The sequence below is a fragment of the Oncorhynchus clarkii genome, chromosome 23, assembly GCF_045791955.1.
Source record: "Oncorhynchus clarkii lewisi isolate Uvic-CL-2024 chromosome 23, UVic_Ocla_1.0, whole genome shotgun sequence".
NCBI lineage: Eukaryota > Metazoa > Chordata > Actinopteri > Salmoniformes > Salmonidae > Oncorhynchus > Oncorhynchus clarkii.
In genome coordinates this window covers 33,809,769-33,836,261 of record NC_092169.1, presented here as the reverse complement: position 1 = coordinate 33,836,261, position 26,493 = coordinate 33,809,769, and the positions used below count along the sequence as shown (strand labels likewise).

The window sequence follows — 26,493 nt, the reverse complement described above, 5'->3', positions numbered from 1 at the left end:
GTCTTTCCCTGTTCTTTCCCTGTTCCCTGTCTTTTTCCTTGTTCCCTTTCTTTTCCCTGTTCATTGTCTTTTTCCTGCTTGTTATTACTACAGAGTGGGCCTAGAGTCATATCCCACACAGACCCAGAGGCTAATGAGTGTGTTGTTTGTGTATGCATGTGGGTGTGTTCACTAATTTCTGACTGGAGGAGTTATCAATGCTCTATAGAGGAAAGCATTATCGTAGGGAAAGGATCATTTCAAAATGGGCAAGTCAAACCTACCGAGGGGTTTAGTTCAGGATAATAGTGTTTTGGTGTTTATTTATGAACATGAGTGTGTCTCAATGCTCTGCATGTGTTTTGAATCATGGTGTAGGGATACAGTACAACTTGGCTCTGTCCCAAATGTGCACCAGAGTAGTAGAGTGCACCAGAGCTAGTAGAAAGCATTGTAGCCTATACAAATGTATACAAATGTTTCCTCATTCAGATTTTGTTGTGGAAATCGGTCTGATTTGTAGTAGAAAATGCCAGCATGTGTAGCAGAGTTGTTGACTTGAGACTTGACAGAAAATTAAATGATTTGACTTGGAGCCTCAATTCGAGACTCAACTTTGACTTGAGACTGATGACTTGAAATGATCTGTCCAGGTTTTGTAATGTTTTGTCACTCATTTTGTGGCACAGAGTCTCTGTGGATTACTCTCCACGCAGCCAGAGACAGTAGCCGCAACATAGCCCTTGTAAAAAAAACAGCAAACTGTCAATCAACACAGGTCGGGTGAGCTGGCGAACAGCTTGCTGATTTGCTTTACAGCTATAGGATTGGGTGCAGCGCAAATGTCAAATTGTAGGGAGAGAGAGTTGCCATAATTAAATATGCAGCTCCAAAAATAGTTTGATCAATAATATTAACTGTTTACTTTGCACATTGACCAGCAATGGGGCAACTAGCATAGGCCTGCTGGTCTTTTGGTATGTACGCCTAACAATTGCTTGAAACTGATAATTTATTTATGAAGCTTGCATTTGCAATTTGTTGTTAAAGTTAATTATTACTGTGGTGAAGACTCTCTTCGCTCTCTGAACTCCCGCCAGTGAAGAGAGCTTTTTTCTCTTGTTGAAATGTTTGCTGTTTTGTTCACTCCTTTAAAAGCATAGGCCCTGTGTGGTAAATGTAAATCTATCACTCCGTCCGCGTACCGTTTATTGCAGCACGTTGACATTTCTGTTTCTGGTTTGATAGGCCTACGACACATTTAGCCAATCATTTCTTAGCCTGCTCTGAGTGGGCGTGATATTTATAGTGCACATAAACGTTCGCAAAACCAATGAGGTAGAAGTTCTGTTTATTTCATTCAGTTTGTGGTTCCCTTTGTTCATATTTTCCAGGTTAGGTCGTGGTTCCGTGTGTCTGTGTCTTTGTCTCTGTCATTTTTGTTGTGCGTAATAGGAGTGCGCCCTCGTCTCAGTGCCCATAGAATGCTTTGGAGTCATAACATTGAGAAAGAGAAAATGATTGTTTCATCATGTATGCGTGGTGTTGAAATATCATAAAAAAGAATTGTCTGATTAAGATGAATGTAACAATGGATGTGGAAATTGCCTTTTACATTGAAGAACCAGTTTATTGGTTGTAGTTGCTAATTGGGTAATTGTATGGTCCTGGGGGCCAAGTGCTTATATTATGTAGGCTACCTGTTTGAGCAGATTGACAGATTCCATTTGGTTTCTCAGAGTGAGGCTGTACAGTCTTGCCCTTTATCTGTGTCTGTTCAGATAGGACAAGTTAAGTCTGATACAGAGGCTATTTCTTTTGGGCTATTGCCAGTGTATATTTGGTAAATCTACTTGTATATTTTGTATGATTTGGCTCTTTAACCATTGGCTCACTAAGACCTGTAAATAGGTTCTTATTTTACAGTTACATAGTTTAATCAAAATGTGTTGTAGACAAAATAATGAAAAGGGCTGTCTGGTACCCTTTTTTTTACTTGACTTGAGACTTGAAATCTTGTGACTCGACTTGACTTGCTCTTAGAATGCACAACTTGGACTTGACTCGAGTCTTGACCCGATCTACTTGGGACTCAACTTGAGACTCTGACCTTGTGGCTTGATACTTACTTGTGCCTCGAATAATAGTGACTTGGAGTATACTGTAGTCTTATACTGTAGCTGTACAAAACATGTTCCTGTTATCTATCTGGGTTTCCTCATTTACATACACAAGACAGTTGTATATCAAGAATCAGGTGCATAAAGTTTATGTTTCTGAAAGCCCATTGTATCCTCATACATGTCTAGCCGGGTCCCCCATCAGTTTTCTGCTAGTTTGACAATGACCATAAGAGCACAGATGTGAAACCAGGATAATGAGTGTAAATCTGTTACAGTATATTACTTTTCTAGGCAGGTTTCTTCGTATGTAAAGGCATGCTAAGCTGTATCCCAAATGGCAACTATGTAGTGCACTTTATTTGACCAGGGCCCATAGGATTAAGGATGAGCTAGCCAACTGGGCCCTCTTGTGGAAACACCCATCTATCAACTACTGGTGGCCCATCCACCACTATAGAGAGGGAGAAAGAGAGAGAGAGAGAGAGAGAGAGACCCAGCTCTGCTTTTAAAAAGGAAGGACAGGAAATAAAAAATTCATGAAGGTGTTTTCTCATCATGGGAGACGTCAATGGACACACTGACAATACAATGTCACATCATCATGGAAATTAATGAGTTCTGAGCTACTAATCTATTATGGATGGCTAGGGCTGCTGCTGGTTCAGGCTGTCATTTACTAAATAGACAAAGGCAGGCAGGGTCACTGCTACTTCGTACAACATTATGTAAAACGTGGCATGTCAGAGGTGTGTTCAAATACTGAAGTGGTACTTGATAGAGCTTGTATGTTGGAATGGAACCAATAGAAAAGCATTCAAAAGTGCAGACCTCGCCCACCTGGCAGTCTAAAATAAATGCTATAACATTTTTGAAGATTTGAACCCGGGTCTGGATGCTGAGAGGAGTTAACTTCTGATGCTTTTATCTCATCTGTGCTTCTCAGGATTACAATACTGTAGTGTACTGGCCCTGACCACATTAAATGCACTGTGCTTTTAATTTAATAAGGAATGTGGGTTGTTCATTTTGTAGCAATGACAATATGCTTGATAGTGGCCTGGTGGTCTAAGCCGCTGCCTTCAGAATACATGTACCTGCGCGGCGTGGGTTTGAATCCGATCCACTGCTATTTACCACTCTCCTCTTACCTTACTTGTCTTATCTAATACACTGTGGGACTGCCCCACTCTTTTAAGAAAAAATAAGATTATTATTGTCCCTAATGGCCTTTTTAATAACGTTTAATGTTGTGTGGTGCATTTCATACTTTAGGGAAAATAGTTATATAAAAAAAGTATTTATTTATAAACCTAGAGCTTCAGATAGAAGCTATATTATCAGTCTCATCAAGTTGATTTCCTTCTTCCCTGTTTTCCTGCCAATGGACTACGCAATTAATAGGAGAGTTTGCCCTCAAATGTTGTCCAATTCTTGGCCTTATTTGACTGGTGTAAATATGCTAAGTGGTGGGTATCACCGTTTCTTCTTCAATTGACTGCTTGCTCTCTCAGTTTACCCCAAGCCACTCTCCGGCTCTGTCCCAAAGGCACTCTATATAGGGCACTGGTAGGGCATGGTCCGTGCTGGTCGGATGCTGGTCAGACCAGCATGGTCAAGCTTCACTGGACTTCATGTAAACTGGAAACCATATATCCTGAGGGTGCATTTATTGTAGTTCGGGATTTTAACAAAACAAATTTGAGGAAAAGGCTACCTAAATTCTATCAGCATATCGACCGTTGCTACTCCAACTTCGGGGATGCATACAAGGCCCTCCTCCGCCCTCCTTCCGGAAAATCTGACCACGACTCCCTTCCTATAGGCAGAAACTCAAACAGGAAGTACCCATGCTAAGGACTATTCAACGCTGATCTGACCAATCGGAATCCACGCTTAAAGATTGTTTTGATCACGCGGACTGGGATATGTTCCAGGTAGTGAAAATAATATTGACGTGTACACTGAGAAGGTTACTGATTTCATCAGTAGTGTATATGAGATGTTGTACCCACTTTGACTATTAAAACCTACCCTACCCAGAAACCATGGATAGATGGTAGAATTCGTGCAAAACTGAAAGCGCGAACCACCGCATTTAACCATGGCAAGGGGACTGGGAATGTGGCAGAATACAAACAGAGTAGTCATTACAATGATTCTGTACACTACAGTATACTTGCTTGTTTTGTCACATGAACTGAAATTAGGCGAACTATGGTGGAGCGATTTCTGCATAGTGCATCTTTAATCTGTAGTCTCTCCCAATGTGAGCCTAGATCTGTTTGTTTTGTTTCGTCAACTCCCATGATCCTTGTAATGCTGAACACCAGGCATAACATCAACCATAAACGATGCTTAACAGTAATAACATATCTGGGAGCAGGCTTTAGATAGACTACATGTTCAATTGCATTCAAAAGGCCCTCCCCTATTAGACAGACAGAGAGAGAGAGAGGGTGTCACTCAATGCCCTTGTTTTGTTATTGTGTTAGCTATATGACTAGGCTCAAGGCTTCGCTGTATCTCTGTTTATCCCCTGCTGTACTGTCGCCTCATCTCACTGTATTGACATGATGAGCCAAGTTCTTGTTTACAGTTTTGTGTGCTGTATTCCCTTTCAGCTAGTGTGTAGCATACTGCACAGTTCTCTCTGTGTTTGTGTGTATTCCCTTTCAGCTAGGCTAGTGTTTGTGTGTGTTCATGGGTGTAGTTGTAGCCTCGCTCTCTCTTTTATAACCCTGTCAGAATGAGATGATGTGATGTGTAGCTGCTCACTATGTGTATATTCTAACAGTGCCAGTTAAGAATGATTTATCCTTGGCCTTAAAGTTGAGATCTGCGATTGGCAAAACAGCGCCACTGTCCACCAGAGGCACATTTGTTATTACTTTGAGGAAATGAGCATCCAGCATTGTGGTAAAAAAAATGGCAGTACATACTCTACTGTTCTATTGCGTGTTCAATGGTGTGCAATGATGTCAGAGGGATAAAACAGTATTTGGTGAAACAGATGTGGCAGTTTCACCGCTCTGGATTCCAGCTTTAATTAATGAACATATTATATACCTCAGTACATGTGATATCCCCAGAGTAGGCTAATTACTGGGACCTTTATGTTACCTCTCAGTGTGTTACTTAATAACATTGAATGCATTAGATGGTCTCTAAGCTTTGACCTATTAATAAAGACTAACTTTTCCTCTCTCTCCTCCTCAGGTGGTGCTTGTCTTTGCCCTCAGCATCGGAGCCCTTGTAATATATTTCATAGATTCCTCTGAGTAAGTATTATTTTTTTGCAACACGTTACAGCTGTAACCTACAGTGTATCGTGCTTTTTGTTATGTTAATATACTGGAAACTATTGCACTGTGACAACAGAGCTCTACTAAACAATGAGATGGTCTTTTTGTCAATGGGATCCAAATCTAATCTGGCAAATGATGTGGTACAGGTGGACTAACGTGGTTATAACCTGATTTATAGAGAAGCTGTAATAATATGTATTTTACCAGGTAAGTTGACTGAGAACACATTCTCATTTACAGCAACAACCTGGGGAATAGTTACAGGGGGATGATTAGGTGACCGTGATGGTATGAGGGCCAGATTGGGAATTTAGCCAGGACACCAGGGTTAACACCCCTACTCTAAGTGCCATGGGATCTTTAGTGACCACAGAGAGTCAGGACACCCGTTTAACATCCCATCCAAAAGACGGCACCCTACACAGGACAATGTCCCCAATCACAGCCCTGGAACAATGGGGTATTTTTTTAGTGCCTCCTACTGGCCCTCCAACACCACTTCCAGCAGCATCTGGTCTCCCATCCAGGGACTGACCAGGACCAACCCTGCTTAGCTTCAGACCAAGCCAGCAGTGGGATGCAGTGTGGCATGCTGCTGGCACTGAAATATGATATCTGAAACAAAATATATGCTCCTTACACATATTCCACACATTTTTTGATGGTCTGCAAAGTGGATAATACAACTGCAACTGTAGATGTGGCAGATTATGGTAGTTATGGTTGGTTTCCTGTACATTCAAAATCACGTATACACAAAAAAATGAGGGTACTTCAAGATTCTTTGGGAAGGGTGATGTTTCTATGTGGAACCAAACTGACTAAAATAACCCTTTGAGCTCTTCAATGGTTACAGTTCACAAAAGGGTTATTTGCTCTTTTAGCGATAATAATGTAGAGGAGGTGGCTCATTAGAATATTTTAAGACGGGGTTTGCGCACAACTCGATTTGTGCAACCATGAATGAGTGCCATTCCAGTTTATCTAATTTGTTGTGCTATTCCCTTACATATTATAAATGACTATGGCCAATGATGGTGTTGTGTCAATTGAGAGCAATTGCTAAATCAGTCAATGGTTATTAATTTACCTGTTCCAGCGGTAGCTCACTTGATTCAACTTCTCAATTCAAATCACATGAAATGTTATGTCACATACTTCGTAAACAACAGGTGTACACTAACAGTTAAATTCTTACTTACAGGCCCAACAATGCAGAGGGTAAAGAGAAATAATTGAAAAATAACAACACAATGAGTAACAATAACTTGGCGATATACATGGGGTTACCAGTACCGAGTCCATGTGCAGGGGTACAAGGTAATTGAGATAGATGTGTACTGTACATACAGTGGGGAGAACAAGTATTTGATAACCTGCAAAATCGGCAGTGTTTCCTACTTACAAAGCATGTAGAGGTCTGTAATTTTTTGTCATAGGTACACTTCAACTGTGAAAGATGGAATCTAAAACAAAAATCCTGAAAATCACATTGTATGATTTTTAAGTAATTAATTTGCATTTTATTGCATGACATAAGTATTTGATCACCTAACAACCAGTAAGAATTCCGGCTCTCACAGACCTGTTCGTTTTTCTTTAAGAAGCCCTCCTGTTCTCCTCTCATTACCTGTATTAACTGCACCTGTTTGAACTTGTTACCTGTATAAAAGACACCTGTCCACACACTCAATTAAACAGACTCCAACCTCTCCACAATGGCCAAGACCAGAGAGGCAATTATTAGAAAATTGAAGAAGTTCAAGATGACGGTCAATCACCCTCGGTCTGGGGCTCCATGCAAGATCTCACCTCGTGGGGCATCAATGATCCTGAGGAAGGTGAGGGATCAGCCCAGAACTACACGGCAGGACCTGGTCAATGACCTGAAGAGAGCTGGGACCACAGTCTCAAAGAAAACCATTAGTAACACACTACGCCGCCATGGATTAAAATCCTGCAGCGCACGCAAGGTCCCCCTGCTCAAGCCAGCTCATATCCAGGCCTGTCTGAAGTTTGCCAATGAACATCTGGATGATCCAGAGGAGGAATGGGAGAAGGTCATGTGGTCTGATGAGACAAAAATATAGGTTTTTGGTCTAAACTCCGCTCGCCGTGTTTGGAGGAAGAAAAAGGATGAGTACAACCCCAAGAACACCATCCCAACCGTGAAGCACGCCTCAATGTTTCTGTCCTTTGCCTCCTGTCTGTCCTGTCCCTGTCATGTCCGTTCTGTACTTTACCTCCTGTCATGTCCGTTCTGTCCTTTACCTCCTGTCCTGTCATGTTATTTCTGTCCTTTACATCGTGTCCTGTCTGTCCTATCCTTTCTGTACTTTACCGTCTGACCTGTCCTGCCATGTCCTTTCTGTTCTTTACCTTCTGTCCTTTATCTCCTGTCCTGTCTGTCCTATCCCTGTCATGTCCGTTCTGTCCTTTACCTCCTGTCCTGTTCTTTCTGTCCTTTACCTCCTGTCCTGTTCTTTCTGTCCTTTACCTCCTGTCCTGTCCTTTCTGTCCTTTACTTCCTGTCCTTTACCTCCTGTCATGTCTGTTCTGTCCTTTACCTTCTGTCCTGTCCCTGTCCTATCCCTGTCATGTTCTTTCTGTCCTTTACCTCCTGTCCTGTTCTTTCTGTCCTTTACCTCTTATCCTGTCTGTCCTATCCCTGTCATGTTCTTTCTGTCCTTTACCTCCTGTCCTGTTCATTCTGTCCTTTACCTCTTATCCTGTCTGTCCTATCCCTGTCATGTTCTTTCTGTCCTTTACCTCCTGTCATGTCCGTTCTGTCCTTTACCTCCTGTCCTTTCTGTCCTTTACCTCCTGTCCTTTCTGTCCTTTACCTCCTGTCCTGTCCTTTCTGTCCTTTACCTCCTGTCCTTTACCTCCTGTCATGTCCTTTCTGTCCTTTACCTCCTGTCCTTTACCTCCTGTCATGTCATTTCTGTCCTTTACCTCCTGTCCTTTACCTCCTGTCCTGTCTGTCCTATCCCTGTCATGTTCTTTCTGTCCTTTACCTCCTGTCCTGTTCTTTCTGTCCTTTACCTCCTGTCCTGTTCTTTCTGTCCTTTACCTCCAGTCCTGTTCTTTCTGTCCTTTACCTCTTGTCCTGTCTCTGTCATGTTCTTTCTGTCCTTTACCTCCTGTCCTGTTCTTTTTGTCCTTTACCTCCTGTCCTGTCCTTTCTGTCCTTTACCTCCTGTCCTTTCTGTCCTTTACCTCCTGTCCTGTTCTTTCTGTCCTTTACCTCCTGTCCTGTTCTTTCTGTCCTTTACCTCTTGTCCTGTCTGTCCTATCCCTGTCATGTTCTTTCTGTCCTTTACCTCCTGTCCTGTTCTTTCTGTCCTTTACCTCCTGTCCTGTTCTTTCTGTCCTTTACCTCCTGTCCTGTGCTTTCTGTCCTTTACCTCCTGTCCCTATCTGTCCTGTCCTGTCTGTCCTTTCCTGTCTTTTCCTGTCCTTTCTTTCCTGGCTTGTCTTTCTGTCCTGTCCTTTCATCTCTTCATTTGAGAGATAAATCCTTTCCAGGTAACTGCCGTTGCCCGCCCGGGCTTACAGTAGATTTCAACGACCACACGACGCCAACAATCCTTTACTCACAGATGAAATTGCTTAATAATCTCTATAAGACAAGGATCGGAGCCTCTCTCAGACGGAACAGAACAGAACAGACAGGAAATATCACATTTCCTGTTCTAGAACAATCAACATCACTCATTAAGCACTAGGAAACACCAACGGAACGCCCTTTCAGATTTTTGACGTGTTTTGCATGAAAAGGGCTATATTGTTATTATTTAGCCTACTGATGTGCCATTAGGAAGTAAAGGAAGGAGGCCTAAAAGCTTGTTTTTATTGCCCAGAGAACAAGGGGGAGGTGTGGCCAAACTTACGTTTACATTGTTTTGTCAAATAGTAGACACACTTATCCAGTACGAATTACAGTAGTGAGTGCATACATTTTTCGTACTGGTCCACTATCGGAATTGAACCCACAACCCTGGTGTTGCAAGCATCATGACCTACGGACTTTATAGAGAGAAGTCATTAGCCTTCTGGTCTCAAGAGATTGTGCCCAGCTAGGCTCATTCAGGCATTGGAATATTGTTTCATTACACAAAATATAACTTTTTACAACGCATTTATACTTTCCAATCCCTTTGTGCATTCAGTCTGAGAGAGTTATTCTGAGAGCAGTGAACGTGTGGCTGTCATCACTGTTTGATATATTTGACTAAACATTAAAAAAACTGAAGTGTGGGTGTCTGTGGGCCTTTCTTCTGGCTGGCTATATGAAGTTGGATACAAAATAGCACAATCTGCCCGAAGTACCCCTTCACAATGCACCCCCTCATGTGCAAGTGATCATTAAGCCTACTGTATGTTCTTATGAGTTTTTCCAAGTAGCCCATGTGGATAAGCCAGTACAGAGGTACTAGTACCCCAGGTTGAGAACCACTACACTAGAGTACTATGGTTAGCGCTGTCTGTTGTTTTTTGTGAGTGATTGTCCGATTTCATGATCTAAACGAACGCAGGTAGAGTTATGTCCTATGCAATACCATGTGTACTCCCACCCTGTCATCCAGGTTACGACCTGAAATACCTTTTCACCTGATGAAGAACATATGACCTTTGACCTGACCTTTAATCTTTTGACTTGCAAAATGAACCGTGTTGTGGTACTTCCCTTGTCAGTTTTTCTAAAGGTTATGATAATTATATTTCAATAAAATGTTGTATATACATTACTTTAAGAAGTTTGTATACTGTATTATCCCTCTGTCCATCACCTGAAGCATTAGCTGAACCAATGTCATTAGCTGACCCAATGTCATTAGCTGACCCAATATCATTAGCTTACCCAATGTCAACAACAAGGCTCTCAGCTTTCCTTAAGTCACACTTTGACTCACAGCGGCGTGTTGTCTGTTAAGTGACAGCTGGTTGTAACAGATATGGGCCCTTCCTGTAATTAGCCTTGTAGGCCTACTGAAGCATTATTTTTACACAATGTACATTGTACATTTTAGGACATCCTCAGCCTCAATCATCCTTGAGTGAGTTGTCAATCTCTAAAGGCTTAGGGTGTGTAAATGTACACCCTAGTCTTGCAGGCAGAGATGGGCAAAATATACATTTCTATGTACCTTATTACAAATACAAGATACTTGTCGTGGAAAATTACATAATTCATCTGGTCTTTGTGGGACTTAGTCATAAGCATAAAACTTGTCTTTGTGGGACTTATAGCTAATATAGCTACGGTCCGTTTGGGTGCGACTGCAGCATGTGACATCCCGTGGGTTTACTATCTACAAAAAGTCACATATGGAAACTTGCAGAAATGAGCACATTATAGTATTTGCTGTTGTGAATGCAGTTAGACGGTTGAGCCCTCAGGTTGTCAACCTTGTGCTATCTTAAATCTGCACAGACAACTAATTGCCTTTAACACACTATCTGCTGACTGCCACATATACAGAAATGATGTATTTTTCTATAAAAGCAGAGACCCGACTATGTTTGTTAAGCCTTAATTAAACTCTGAACTATTGTTGGTGAATGGTTCAGACTTGAAAGCATAACAAACATAGTTGGGTCTCTGCTTTTATAGAAAAATTGTCGTTTGAAAGAATCTGCAGACTCTCTCTTCCTATAGATTTGCTATCACATACTCTAGAGACCATTGTATCATACTAAAATACAAAATACTTTTGGAAAGTATTGTATTTACATAAGAGACAGGTATATTGAGGTATTTTGTCATTTCAAAATACAAATACATTTGCAAGTACACGCCTTCACTAGAAAAACATTCTCAGTAATGGTAACAAAAAACATGTCACAGTCCTATGACTGTGATATATGCTTGTTTTCCTACCTCGATTGCACTAAGTCACTCTGGATGAGTGTCTGCTAAATGACCAAAATGTAAATATACAAATGAACACTTGCAAACCAGGCTGGGTATTATTCCAATGACATCCACCCCCTAAATAAGGACAATAATTTCAGGGGCAAACTTATTAGAATAATACCCAGCATGCTTTGAAGTGTTAATTTGTACGTTTACTTTTACATTATGGTAATTTAGAAGACACTCTTATGCAGTGGCAGTCAGAGGACAATTATTTTTTCATGAGCATTGCCCTATTTTGATTACAGCATGTTGGATGACTGTCATTCATATTCCATTCAACTAGTTCAATGTAACAGCAATAAGTTTAGGCTACAACATGATACTTAAAATTTCCCTCTGCTAGGTTGCTACAACCTAGCCTATGAATTAAAGTTTACAACGTAGGTGCACACAGGTCGATCATTAGTCCAACAGTTGCAAACAAGAGTTTCTATTTTGCAAATTCAGGTATGTTCATCCCCGTTTTGTTGCGTTTAAGGAACTTTTTCAACAGAATCAGCGGAATGAATACACCCCTGATCACGCGTAAACAGAGTTCACTTTCATGACAGCCACCTTGTATTCTTTCTCGCATCTATGCGCTCTCCTCCCATCTTTTCCCTTCGTCCCTTGTGGACATCAATGCACAAAACATCAGCTGTATGTGACCAGGTGAAAAAAACTTTCCAAGCCAAACTATATCATAACTGCTACACACAGCCTACAGCATTGTCACCATATTAGCTAAAGTAACATTATAGCCAACATAGCTAATAGAACTAATGCGTTAGTAAACCTGCTACAATCATGCTGTAACGTTACAGTGTACACTCAGTAAGCAGTTTAGCACTTACACTGGCAGGCCCCGATGGCAATAGATTTGTAAAACCAAAAGCTTATCTTGAGTTCTAGTGTTGTGTTGGATAGTCATAGCCAGCTAACTAACATAGCATCCCTCTGTTTGAGCAGGGTGTTTGAGTAGGCTAAACTGGCTAGCTAAGTAAATTAAACTGAAAAAAAATGTCTCTCTCTTGCTCAAAAACGGTTCAACTATTGTCTTTCTCTGTCTTTGAGTCAACTACTCACCACATTTTATGCACTGCAGTGCTAGCTAGCTGTATCTTTTGCTTTCAGTACTAGATTCATTATCTGATCCTTTGACTGGGTGGACAACATGTCAGTTCATGCTGCAAGAGCTCTGAGAGCTTGAACGACGTCATAATTACTGTGTAAGTCTATGGAAGGGGGTGAGAACCATGAGCCTCCGCGGTTTTGTATTGAAGTCAATGTACCCAGAAGAGGACGGAAGCTAGCTGTCCTCCGGCTACACCATGATGCACCCTACAGAGTGCTGTTGAGGGTACTGTAAACCTTCATACAAAATAATCTGTTTTAATCAATTATTTGGAGACGTGATTATATTTACTATTGTTTTATCTGAAAAGGATAACTTTTTAAATGTAAAACATGTACAGTAAATCACTGCGGAGGATGGTCCTCCTCTGAAGAGCCTTCATTGCTCTTATCACTCCAGAGTAGTATAGTACGATGTGATATAGAGGAATTCAACTCTGAATAACCGGTGACATGAAAGTGGCTCACCTTTTAGACACGTACATTTCTATGTCAATGAATCCTTAAGGGATAGACATCCCGCTAGCGGGACACCAGCTAACAACGTCTGGTGAAATTGGAGGGCGCGCAATTCAAATAAATTATCGTAATATTAAACATTCATGAACATATACGTGTCATATCATTTAAAAGCTTAAATTCTTGTTAATCTAACTGCGTTGTCCAATATCAAAAAGGCTTTACAGCGAAAGCATACCATGCGACTGTCTGATGACGGCGCACCACAACATATTTTTCAACCAGCAAATGCTTCATAAAAATCACAAATAGCGATGAAATAAATCACTTACTTTTGAAGATCTTCCTCTGTTTGCAATCCCAAGGGTCCCAGCTACAACATGAATGGTTGTTTTGTTATATAAAATCCTTCTTTATATCCCAGAAAGTCTGTTTAGTTGGCGCCATCAATTTGAGTAATCCACTCGTTCAACATGCTGACAAAGGAGTCCAAAAAGCTACCGCTAAACTTCGTCCAAACATTTCTGTTTAATCGGCAGGTACTCTAAAATGTAAATAAACTCTAATATTTCATACGGAAAGTAGTATGTTCAATAGGAAAGGAAAATTTGTAAGCGTGCGCCCTCTCCCTCGCGCGCCGAATGACTGATATTGTTCAGGTGGTCTCCTAACCAAAACGCCAAATACTTGTTCGTTTTTCAAAAAAGAAGCCTGGAACCTTGAATAAAGACTGTTGACATCTAGTGGAAGCCATAGGAATTGTAATCTGGGAGATGGATTTACATAGAAACAATAGGTTTCCATAATAAGGGCCTGGGACCACAATTTATTTTTATTTCCGGTTGGATTTTCACCGGATTTCTTTCAATTCTGTTATAGTCTCAGACATTATGTTAACAGTTTTAGAAACTTCAAAGTGTTTTCTATCCAATGCTACTAATTCCATGCATATCCTGGCTTCTGGGCCTGGTAACAGGCAGTTTACTTTGGGCACATCAGTCAATCCGTTAACGGCATTGATTTGACAGCACCCAGTGAAATAGCAGTGCGCCAAATTCAAAAATAGAGATACTCATAATATGAATTAATGAATCATACCAGTGTTATACATCGGTTTAAAGATGAACTGCTTGTTAATCCAGCCTCTGTGTCAGATTTCAAAAAGGCTTTACGGCGAAAGCAAACCATGCTATTATCTGAGGACAGCACCCCATCAAACAAACACATGAAAATCACATTTCAACCCACCAGGCACGACACAAAAGTCAGAATTAACGATATAATTCATGCCTTACTTTTGAAGATTTTCTTCTGTTGGCACTCCAATATGTCCATTAAACATCACAAATTGTCCTTTTGTTCGATACATTCTGTCGTTATATCTCTAAAATGTGGCGTTTGATCCAGAAAAACACAGGTTCCCACTCATGACTACGCAACATGACACGCAACATGACTACAAAGTATTACCTGTAAACTTGATCCAAACATTTCAAACAACTTTCCTAATCCAACTTTAGGTATTTTTAAACCTAAATAATCTATCAAATTTAAGACGGGATAAACTGTGTTCAATACCGGGCGACAACAAAGTGGAGCGAGCTTTCAGGTCGCGCGCCCCAACCACAACAGTACACTAGACTCGACCCTCGTTCTGAACAGCCCTACTTCTTCATTACTCAAAGGAAAAACATCAACCAATTTCTAAAGACTGTTGACATCTAGTGGAAGCGATAGGAACTGCAAGCAAGTGGCTTAGAAATCTAGATCCACATAGAAAAACCATTGAAAAAAGTGACCTCAATTTTTTTTTTCTGGATGTTTGGTCCTCGGGGTTTCACCTGCCAAATAAGTTCTGTTATACTCACAGACAATTTTAACCGTTTTAGAAACCACTCTAAGTTTTCTATCCAAATCTTCCAATTAAATGCATATTCTAGCTTCTGGGCCTGAGTAGCAGGCAGTGTACTTTGGGCACACTTTTCATCCAGATGTGAAAATAGTGCCCCCCAGCCTTAAGAAGTTTTAAACTAGACCCTATCCCTAATTAAGATCTAACCTGCTCCAGGGCAGGCTAACTCAGGGCTAACTCCACTTATCCTGAATTACATGTCTGAGCTGTGAGTTGAGGACCAGTGAAATCCGATTCCTTCCCTGTCACAAAGATAAACCAGTCATTCATTTAATTCACAGCAAATAGGAAGAGAATCGATGAAAGTGGTTTATGGTAATTCACGCACTAACACACAGTTAGGAATTCCAAGATGGAAGCTTGTCCATGTTGGAAGGGTCCAGTGGTGCCTTGTGTTGAGGTCGTGCAGAGTTCTTCTGACCTGTCGTCTTTCTACGCCCGTGTCCAACTAAGGAGTCTGTTAACCCACCTGATAGGGCCTGTGATTGGCTGACTAGGTCAGCAACCTTGTCCCTAACACTGGACAATGAGGTCAGGCTCAGGCGGGGGATGGTAGCCGACCTCAGCAGTAAAAGTCACACAGAGTTTGTCTATATGTCCTAGCCAGAGAGAGGGTTCAATGATAAAAACAATATTTGTACATCTGCTGCAACCAAGAGGTGATGAAATTACACTTGAAATTCTGGGCTATATTACAAGAAGCTTGAGCTTGCAAGTTAGCAAACCAAATGCATAGCTGTAGGCCTGAGCTAGAGGGAATTTATAGAGGGAATTTATAGGGCACACAGATAGTTAACCTTATAGTTAAGATGTTTAGCTGGAAAACAGTAGTGAATTTCAAGTGTAACTTAATCACCTCTCTTGAGCTGCACAACAGTGGATCGTCAACTCAGGACAGGTTCCATTTGCTCCTTGTCCGTGCGCTCTTTGTAAACAACCCTACCATAATGAAAAGATTATGCAACAGGCAAAATTAAAAACGTAACTTGCTTTATCTATTAACCTTAAAAAGTACATACCAGGGATGGGCAACTCCAGTCCTCGAGGGCCAGAGTGGTGTCACACTTTTCCCCATCCCTAGCAAACCCAGCTGATTAAACTAATTCCATTCTAAACTGAAGATCATGATTAGTTGATTATTGGGGTCAGGTGTGTTAGCTGGGCTGTGACACTAATCAGGTCCTGAGTACTTTAGTTGCTCATCCCTGGTACTGTATACAGTGGGGAGAACAAGTATTTGATACACTGCCAATTTTGCAGGTTTTCCTACTTACAAAGCATGTAGAGGTCTGTAATTTTTATCATATGTACACTTCAACTGTGAGAGACGGAATCTAAAACAAAAATCCAGAAAATCACATTGTATGATTTTTAAGTAATTAGTTTGCATCACCGGGGAGGGAAAATGGCTTATTGGGCCCAATTTGGACATTTTCACTAAGCCATTTTCCCTCCCCGGTGTCATGTGACTCGTTAGTGTTACAAGGTCTCAGGTGTGAATGGGGAGCAGGTGTGTTAAATTTGGTGTCATCGCTCTCACACTCCCTCATACTGACTGGTCACTGGAAGTTCAACATGGCACCTCATGGCAAAGAACTCTCTGAGGATCTGAAAAAATGAATGGTTGCTCTACATAAAGATGGCCTGGGCTATAAGAAGATTGCCAAGACCCTGAAACTGAGCTGCAGCACGGTGGCCAAGACCATACAGCGGTTTAACTGGACAGGTTCAACTCAGAACAGGCCTCGCCATGGTCGACCAAAGAAGTTGAGTGCACGTGTTCAGCGTCATATCCAGAGGTTGTCTTTGGGAAATAGACGTATGAGTGCTGCCAGCATTAGTGCAGAAGTTGAAGGGATGGGGGGTCAGCCTGTCAGTGCTCAGACCATACCGTGCACTGCATCAAATTGGTCTCATAGCTGTTGTCCCAGAAGGAAGCCTCTTCTAAAGATGATGCACAAGAAAGCCCGCAAACAGTTTGCTGAAGACAAGCAGACTAAGGACATGGATTACTGGAACCATGTCCCGTGGTCTGATCAGACCAAGATAAACGTATTTGGTTCAGATGGTGTCAAGCGTGTGTGGCGGCAACCAGGTGAGGAGTACAAAGACAAGTGTGTCTTGCCTACAGTCAAGCATGGTGGTGGGAGTGTCATGGTCTGGGGCTGCATGAGTGCTGCCGGCACTGGGGAGCTACAGTTCATTGAGGGAACAATGAATGCCAAAATGTACTGTGACATACTGAAGCAGAGCATGATCCCCTCCCTTCGGAGACTGGGCCGCAGGGCAGTATTCCAACATGATAACGACCCCAAACAGACCTCCAAGACGACCACTGCCTTGCGAAAGAAGCTGAGGGTAAAGGTGATGGACTGGCCAAGCATGTCTCCAGACCTAAACCCTATTGAGCATCTGTGGGGCATCCTCAAACGGAAGGTGGAGGAGTGCAAGGTCTCTAACATCCACCAGCTCCGTGATGTCATCATGGAGGAGTGGAAGAGGACTCCAGTGGCAACCTGTGAAGCTCTGGTGAACTCCATGCCCAAGAGGGTTAAACCTGTTATGGCTGCGATCCCTGTACAGGGATCAACATCAGGGGAAAGTTCTAAAACTAAAAATACAACGTCGTAACATTAAACATTCTTGAAAATGCAAGTGTCTTACACCCTTCAAAAGATTAGAATTTTGGTAATCAAACTACGTTTTCCAATTTAAAATAGCTATTACAGAGAACAAATACCATGCTTTTGTTTGAGAAGAGCAATCAACAACAGAAACATTTTCCGCCATGAGTTTTTACACATTCACATCTGAAGGTACAATTATGACTTACATTCTACTATCTTGCTCTTATTTCTCTTCCTGAGGGTCCCAGTGCCGTTTTCTTTGATAAAATCCATTTTTATAGCTTAAATCGAAACATTTTGTAACCTGTTTGTGCCGTGAATTCCATCTCTATCAATTTTTTTACGGAGCATTCAACGTAAATTACACACGGTAAAACATTGTTTATCTAGTCATGGTTGGTTTCAGTGCATTCCTCTGGATGTTTGCAACACAGCAAAACATCATTGTTTTTTTTGCGGGGAGTATTGACCGAAGTGAACTGATTTGAAGACAACGAGCAATGACTACCTGGCGCACCAATCATTTTAGCGAAGCTTCGTTTATGGACTGTATTTCTGCCCAATGACCACTGATCTTCTTGAAATCTAGCTAGGTAGATAGCCAATGAGCTGAGGTAAACGCCAGTATGTAATGGTTTTGGGATGGAGCACCATTCCTTGTTTGATATCGCATGCGTAACGAACTCCATTCTCACCTTGACGATCAGAGGAGTTGCTGTGAGGCTTGTTACGCGCAGCTGTATTTCGGAAAGTTGTATTTTCAATGATTTCATTGAAGATATCATGGCAAATAAATCAGGTAAAGCGAAGTCAAAGTCTAAAGTGAAAGTGAAAAAGTGAAAGTGAGACAGATTTTTTGTTTGAGGAATCTTTGAGTGTTATGATTCAAACAGGAACTGAGTTTCTGCAAGGACAGGATGTACTTCTGGACGGGTAAGTGCTAATGCTGTTTTATGAAATATAAATATATATATTTTTGCAAAAAAAAATATTATTATTATTTTTTGCAATGAAATGTGTGTTTTGTGTGTGGTGTGTGTGTGTGTGTGTCTGTATATATATATTTTCCATGTCAGATTATATTTTCCATGTCAGATTATATTTTCCATGTCAGATTATATTTTCAATTTTTTTATTCAAATGGATTGGAGTAGAACAGCAAACACACACATGGCCACTGCGCCTGCTACTCCTCTTCATTTCCATATGAAATAGCCATTGGGTGCTGGGGGCGAGTGCAGGCCCACAACAATGGCCGCATCACTTCACTTTAGTGACTGTTCCCTCTGCTCTATACAATACATATCTGTTTATTTTATGTGATGATAAAAGGCTCATACAATACATATTTTTTAAATGTTTTCTTTCACAGTGATAGCGACTCCGACTGGGAGCCCCCGATGCCAAGCTGCCCGCTCTACCTCTGCCCCCAGTGGTGTTCATATGCAACAGTTCATTACTGCAGGCATGACTGTGCCTCAGGGCCAAAAGGGCACAGCATGGAGGCGTCGTTGTGTTCTGTGTCGCATGAAATTCACCACTTGTTCAGTTTGCCTCTGCTTTACATCAGAAAGAGACTGCTATGGGACATGGCACAGGCAGCAAAATATTGTGACGAGGACTTCCAAAGGGTGTACTGTTTTTTTAAATTAAATATTTATTTTCAAAAAAAAAAAAAATGTGTGTGTTAGAATTGCTTTTTGATATGTTGTATATAGTTATTTGCACTACGGTATATAGTTATAGGTCATTTCACCAATTCGGCCACTTGGGTACATTTGGGCAACTTGTGTGGGACACCTGGGTGAGTTCATGCTAAATGTCATGTAGCTCACCCATTCCTGAAGTTATCATTCTGAAACTTTGCACACCTACAGTTGCCCTCTTGTGTTATCCATCAAAATTATCTCCAGCATCCTATCTGACTGTGTGTCTATTCCAGTACATGTGAAAGATGATACTACAACAATAAAAAACAGAAAACCTATGCTCTTTCTTTCTCTTTTCTTCCACCAGATCTACTGTGTTATATTCTCCTACATTCAATTAACATTTCCACAAACTTCAGAATGTTTCCATTCAAATGATACCAAGAATATGCATATCCTTGCCTCTGGGGCTGAGCTACAGGCAGTTATATTTGGGTATGTCTTCAGGCAGAAATTGAGAACAAAGGGATGCAGCCATAACAGGTTTTAAGGCAGTGCTGGAAAATGATGGTGGCCACACAGAATATTGACACTTTGGGCCCAATTTTGACATTTTCACTTAGGGGTGTACTCACTTTTGTTGCCAGCGGTTTAGACATTAATGGCTGTGTGAGTTATTTTGAGGGGACGGCAAATGTACACTGTTAAACAAGCTGTACTTTACATTGTAGCAAAGTGTCATTTCTTCAGTGTTGTCACATGAAAATATATACTCAAATATTTACAAAAATGTGAGGGGTGTACTCTTGTGATATACTGTATGTTATGTACCCAGACCTCACCCAGACCTCACCCTGTGAAGTTTCAACTGCATCCAAGATTAGCTAGCTAGCTAGCTTAGTAAACAGTGTTGACAATTCCATTTGGGCTAGCCAACTAAAATATATAGCCAACATGTTCGCTATATTGATGTTGTCAGACAATGGATGTTGCATTCAATTTCAATGTTTGAGTTGCTTTGCGTATCAGCAAATTTGCTTGCAATAATCTCGCTGCAACACTGCTCACTGCGTCCATGTTGCTTTACATAGGCGTTGATAAAGTCCAGAAAAGGCTCATTGTGAAGAAGCTCATGCCAGTTGCTCTTGAGGAATGAAAAAAACAGTATGCATACTTGCCGAAACACAGCACAACAAATTAGAGGTCGACCGGTAATGATTTTTCAACCCCGATACCGATTATTGGAGGACCAAAAAAGCCAATATTGACCAAATACTTATTTTCCACCATAATTTGCAAATAAATTCATTAAAAATCCTACAATGTGATTTTCTGGAATTTACTATATATGCATGTTATCATCCATTGGAAAATACAAACTTTTGCACCTTCAAGTTCTTTCATTCCTCTTCATTTTTTTGCCTTTTTTTTAAATCAGGGAAGAAGAATACATCTTCAATAAGTGAGACATTTCTAACATTTTAGTTTTCTGTGTGTTTTTGACAGCCCCATCGAGTCCTGTCAGAACTTCTACAAAGACTTCACGCTACAGATTGACATGGCTTTCAACGTCTTCTTCCTCTTGTACTTTGGTCTACGGGTAAGTAAAGAAAGTACAAGGCTACATAAGACTTGTACACAACAAGTTGTTACTCTAGTGAAGTTTCAATCATGTCATGGAACAAAGACCGATAACAAAGTCATTCAAGTTGAAACATCGCACTCATTAAAACTGTGGAAGCATTCATCTGTCGTTCTTTCATAACTTTTATGCCTTTTTGTACCCTGAACAAACAACAGTCATATATCAACATTAAAAGGGGGATGGTTGGCAGAGTTGAATCAATTCACGCAGGAAGTGGAATATTTACGGTGAATTCGACTTGAGTTTCAATTATCTCCAAGTTATGGAATTGGAATTAAACTGTTTGGATTGGGATTCAATTGGAATTGAATTGGAATTCAATATTTGTACATTTCCCAGTTAATGGAATTAATGCACTTAGTATAAAACATTTACTCCAGGATTAGTTTTAAATAACTTAAAACGTATATGTATTTCTGTATTTCTAGTATAGCTAGGCTGTCTGAGCATTGACCGGACTAGCCTAAAAGCCTGAGGGAATTGAATTTGAGTAATTGTTGGGGATAATATTGGATTGGGGATGGAATTCTTATAATGTACCTAACATTGGAAATAAGATTAATTTAATTATATCTGAATTCAAATTTACAGGGAGAGGGAATTTAGTTAGAATTGAATTTGTGGAATTAACCCCAATTCTGCTGGTGGGTTATTGAAGGAGTTCCCACATATGCTGAGCACTTGTTGTCCATTGCTCGTGTTTCTTGGACCAAGCACATCTCTTCCTCTTATTGGTGTCCTTTAGTAGTGGTTTCTTTGCAGCAATTCAACCATGAAGGCCTGATTCACGCAAGTCTTCTCTGAACAGTTGATGTTGAGATGTGTCTGTTACTTGAAATCTGTGAAGCATTTATTTGGGCTGCATCTTCTGAGGCTGGTAACTCTAATGAACCCATCCTCTGCAGCAGAGGAAACTTTGGGTCTTCCTTTCCTGTGGCGGTCCTCATGAAAGACAGTTTCATCATAGCACTCGACGGTTCTTGACATTTTCCGGATTGACTGGCCTTCATGTCTTAAAGTAATGATGGACTGTCATTTCTCTTTGCTTGTTTGAGCTCTTCTTGCCATAATATGGACTTGGTCTTTTACCAAATAGGGCTTTCTTCTGTTTACCACCCCTATCTTGTCACAACACAACTGATTATGTCAAACACATTAAGAAGAAAATACATTCCACAAATTAACTTTTAACAAGGCACACCTGTTAATTGAAATTCATTCCAGGTGACTACCTCATGAAGCTGGTTGAGAGAATGCCTAGAGTGTGCAAATAGACAAAAGTGGCTACTTTGAAGAATCCCAAATATATTTTGATTTATTTAACACTTTTGGTTACTACATGATTCCATCAGTGTTACTTCAGAATGTTGATGTCTTCACTATTATTCCACAATACAGTAAAAATAAAGAAAAACCCTGGAATGACTGGTACTGTAGTTAATTTGTTTATTTTCCCTTTCAGTTTATTGCAGCTAATGACAAGCTGTGGTTCTGGCTGGAGGTGAACTCAGTGGTGGACTTCTTCACTGTTCCCCCAGTGTTCGTGTCTGTTTATCTCAACAGGAGCTGGCTTGGTAAGTACAGAATACCTGTTTACATTTACACCTCTAAAGGTCTATTATATGGGCCAGTACTAATGTAGTAGTCTCGGTCCTGGTTGGATTGCTCAGACCTCCAAAACAGCCTACAGGTTGGCCAAATGTGGGAGTGGTGTTTTCTATTTCAACCTCAATGGTGATCAGCAACGCCCCCCAGTGGATTATAGTTGTATTACAGTGGTTTAAGATGGATTGTTGATTTAAATCATTGTTTTCTAGTTGATCCTGATGGATTCCTTTTTGGTCTGGTTTTACTTTGGTTAGCTTATGTTGGACCCTACCCTCTTTTCAACATCCGCAGATGCTGGGAGTAGTTGCTGGGGCTGACTGTAATAGTGGTATTGGTTGTTCATTGACATCAATCATTTGTTTTACTTACCAGTGATGGTTTCTGGTTCCTGTCAATGTACATTTCACAGTGTTGTGATATTGCACTGCTGTCAGTCTTGTATTAAGTTGCCATGATGGAATACAACAAGTAATTTCAATACCTTTCATGTCATTGAACAATCTTTTTTGTTTTTCTTGCCACAGTACCTGGAATGATGATTGAAGTGATTGAAATTGGTCTATGATTGAAAGTACATGATGAGTGGGATATTAAAGTTAATAGGCTTTTGTTGAGTGGCGCCTGCCTGATTCACTGCTTTAAAATAGAAATCAATCTACTAAATGAATGAGTGCCTGAGTCCGCGTCCCAAATGACAACCTATTCCCCATGGGCCGTGGTCAAAAGTAGTGCACTATATAGGGAATAGGGTTCCATGTGGGATTCAGAAAACTGTGGCTAATCTCCAGGAGAGAGCGAGAGGTCTATAGGAGATTACAGATAAAGCTGATTTTCTGCTTCATCACATGCAGGTGTTGGTTAGGGATTTATCTTTATCAGCTGTCAATCAGTTGTCAATTAGCTGTCAATAAGAGCTCAGGAAAACACCCCCCTCCTTTCAGTCCTGATCAGCATCTGACTGTAGCTTTAGCTCTGTCTGTGTCCCAAATGGCAGCCTATTGACTATATAGTGCTCTACTTTTGACCAGAGGGGTATCCTATGAAGCAAGATACAATATATCTACTTAGGGTTTTCTAAAGCTAACCAGCTTCAGGTAAGTTCATCTTCCAGCTCAGGCTTAAAGGTCCCGAACCGTCAAAATCATGTTTGTTGGCCGTCATTGTAAATAACAATTTGTTCTTAACTGACTTTCCTAGGTAAATAAAGGTTAAATAAAATAAAAAATTCTCATGAAATGTGATGATATTTGGGTGGAAATAGATCAAAGTAGGACTACCAAAGTATGAAAAATGACTGTTGCTTCTAAATTGATACATTTTAATCCTAAATTTACTGGTCCCCTCCCCCATGTCAAACACTTGGATTCAGGAGGCGGGATCGAGGTTGGATTATTAAGAGATGTTTGTGTTATCACAAAAAGCCACATTTTAATACAACAATGGTAACGCCATCTGTGTCTGGTGTTAGCTAGTTACTGACTAGCTAGGTCTTCAGCCAGCATGGAACAAAAGCGGGGAAGGGTTACTCAACTCAGACTCTGTCTTCATGTCATTACATCAAGAGACATACCAAATGGAAAATGTATGTATTAGCTCACCGCCCACTCAGCCTACTAGCTCACCGCCCACTCAGCCTACTAGCTCCCCGCCCACTCAGTCTGTCTTTACAGACTTCCTGGTAGTTTGACATTAGAGAAAAAGTACTTTTTCAAAAAAATAATCCCTATTTTTTTTATGGGTGATGTTTTAGTCACTCAAAAGTCACTTTTACATGGGAATCAGAATCGGGACCTTTAATCAGTACTATTATGGTGGATATTGTTCCTCTGCCTGATGCTAACTCTAGCAGGCTTGTAACAGCGTGTGCAAGTCGCACGAGGCTAGTCAAACGCTGAACTCTTCATTGAAACAATGCTGAAACATCAATACATGGCAAGTCAGTGCCACATTGTCATGAAATGAAAGAAAAGTTATCTTGCAAATTCAGCAGGATATGGTGTGAAATAGACTTTTAGAAGTGCCATCCTTATTTGATTACTTATCATTAATGTCGTCTTTGGTGTGCTTATCAATGCATCAGCACCTTTTTTCCCCAAAAGTCAGTGGCAGACCTCATGTAACAACACCTGCACAGGATCGGTACATCCGACATCACACCTGCAGGACAGGTACAGGATGGCAACAACTGCCCAAGTTACACCAGGAACGCACAAAATCCCTCCATCAGTGCTCAGACTGTCCACACTGGCCTGTTGTAAGGCAGGTCCTCACCAGACATCACTGGCAACAACGTCGCCTATGGGCACAAACCCACAGTCACTGAACCAGACAGGACTAGCAAAAAGTGCTCTTCACTGACGAGTCTCGGTTTTGTCTCACCAGGGGTGATTGTCAGATTCACGTTTATCGTCGAAGGAATGCGCGTTACACCGAGGGCTGTACTCTGGAGCGGGATCGATTTGGAGGTGGAGGGTCCGTCATAGTCTGGGGAGGTGTGTCACAGCATCATCGGACTGAGCTTGTTGTCATTGCAGGCAATCTCAACACCGTGCGTTACAGGGAATACATCCTCCTCCCTCGTGTGGTACCCTTCCTGCAGACTCATCCTGACATGACCCTCCAGCATGACAATGCCACCAGCCGTACTGCTCGTTCTGTGTGTGATTTCCTGCAAGACAGGAATGTCAGTGTTCTGCCATGGCCAGTGAAGAGCCCGGATCTCAATCCCATTGATCACGTCTGGGACCTGTTGGATCGGAGCGTGAGGGCTAGGGCCATTCCCCCCAGAAATGTCCTGGAAATGTCAGGTGCCTTGGTGGAGAGTCTCACAGCAAGAACTGGCAAATCTGGTGCAGTCCATGAGGAGGAGAAGCACTGCAGTACTTAATGCAGCTGGTGGCCACACCAGATACTGATTGTTACTTTAGATTTTTACCCCCCATTTGTTCAGGGACACATTATTCAATTTCTGTAAGTCACATGTCTGTGGAACTTGTTCAGTTTATGTCTCAGTTGTTGAATCTTGTTAAGTTCATACAAATATTTATTTACATTTACATGTTAAGTTTACTGAAAATAAACACAGTTGACAGTGAGAGGACATTTCCTTTTTTGCAGAGTTTATATTCTTGATTAATGGAGTTAGCCCTGACTTTGCCTACCCCAGAGCAAGTTAGTTCTTAATGATTCGTTGCCATAGAAATGTACCTGACTAAAAGGTAAGCCACATTCGTATGACTCGTTATCCCAAGTTGATCTCAGAGTTTCACAAAGTTACCTCGCTAAGTCCTCAAACCTAATTCGTAGGATACTCCTCAGGGGCCATAGGCAGATAAAGCTCTGTATCCAAAATGATACCATATTCCAGTTAGCGCACCTCCTTTGACCAGGCCCATAGGGTAAGATAACCCTACAGGCTGTCCATTATCCAAAGAAAAGACTGCCATCTGCTGGGCCTTAATATGCATCCAACTAAGACATGCTTTAGCACTCAGTTGCTTTTAAAAATAGATGGAGATTGATGGTGATGACCTGGCAATGCTATGACACTGCTATATCTGAATTAAGAGCGGGGTTTGCAGTTTTGGGACTATTCTATTGGTTCATTAAGCCAGGCAAACTCAATCAAGCCCAAGTAAAGTATTAGATATTATTTTGAATAGTATTTGAACCCAGGTCACGCTGTAACTTCTGTGGATAGAGCTTAGCACTACTGCCCTCACTGAATGAATACGCTCTCATATCCCTAGTCAGGCTCAATCTCTCATTGACTAAAGAGCCTTTTCCCAAATCTTCTGTCTGAACATTCTGACATAGATACAAACAGACACACACATCCACAAATACGCACTCAAACACTAAAGATCAAGAAAGCACTCAGGACTGTTATGTTAGTTGGAAGTAAACATGCACAGATGCCAAGTTACTACTGTAGCTAACTGCTTATAAGCTACCCTAAGTGTTACTACTGTAGCCAACTGCTTATAGGCTACCCTCCAAGTTACTACTGTAGTTAACTGCTTATAGGCTACCCTCCAAGTTACTACTGTAGCCAACTGCTTATAGGCTACCCTCCAAGTTACTACTGTAGTTAACTGCTTATAGGCTACCCTCCAAGTTACTAATGTAGCTAACTCTGGCAACGTACCAA

At 41.1% G+C, this 26,493-nt stretch overlaps 1 protein-coding gene across 2 annotated transcripts in view; it reads left to right on the top strand.

The window, feature by feature from the left end:
• Positions 1-26,493, top strand: part of LOC139382018 (calcium-activated potassium channel subunit alpha-1a-like) — a 201,392-nt gene that overhangs the window by 84,815 nt on the left and 90,084 nt on the right. For both annotated transcript variants that reach the window (XM_071125935.1, XM_071125934.1), the window contains exons 3-5: positions 5,319-5,380; positions 20,597-20,690; positions 22,198-22,309. In XM_071125935.1, coding sequence (XP_070982036.1) covers positions 5,319-5,380; positions 20,597-20,690; positions 22,198-22,309 — 268 coding nt within the window. The remainder of the gene's footprint in view (positions 1-5,318; positions 5,381-20,596; positions 20,691-22,197; positions 22,310-26,493) is intronic.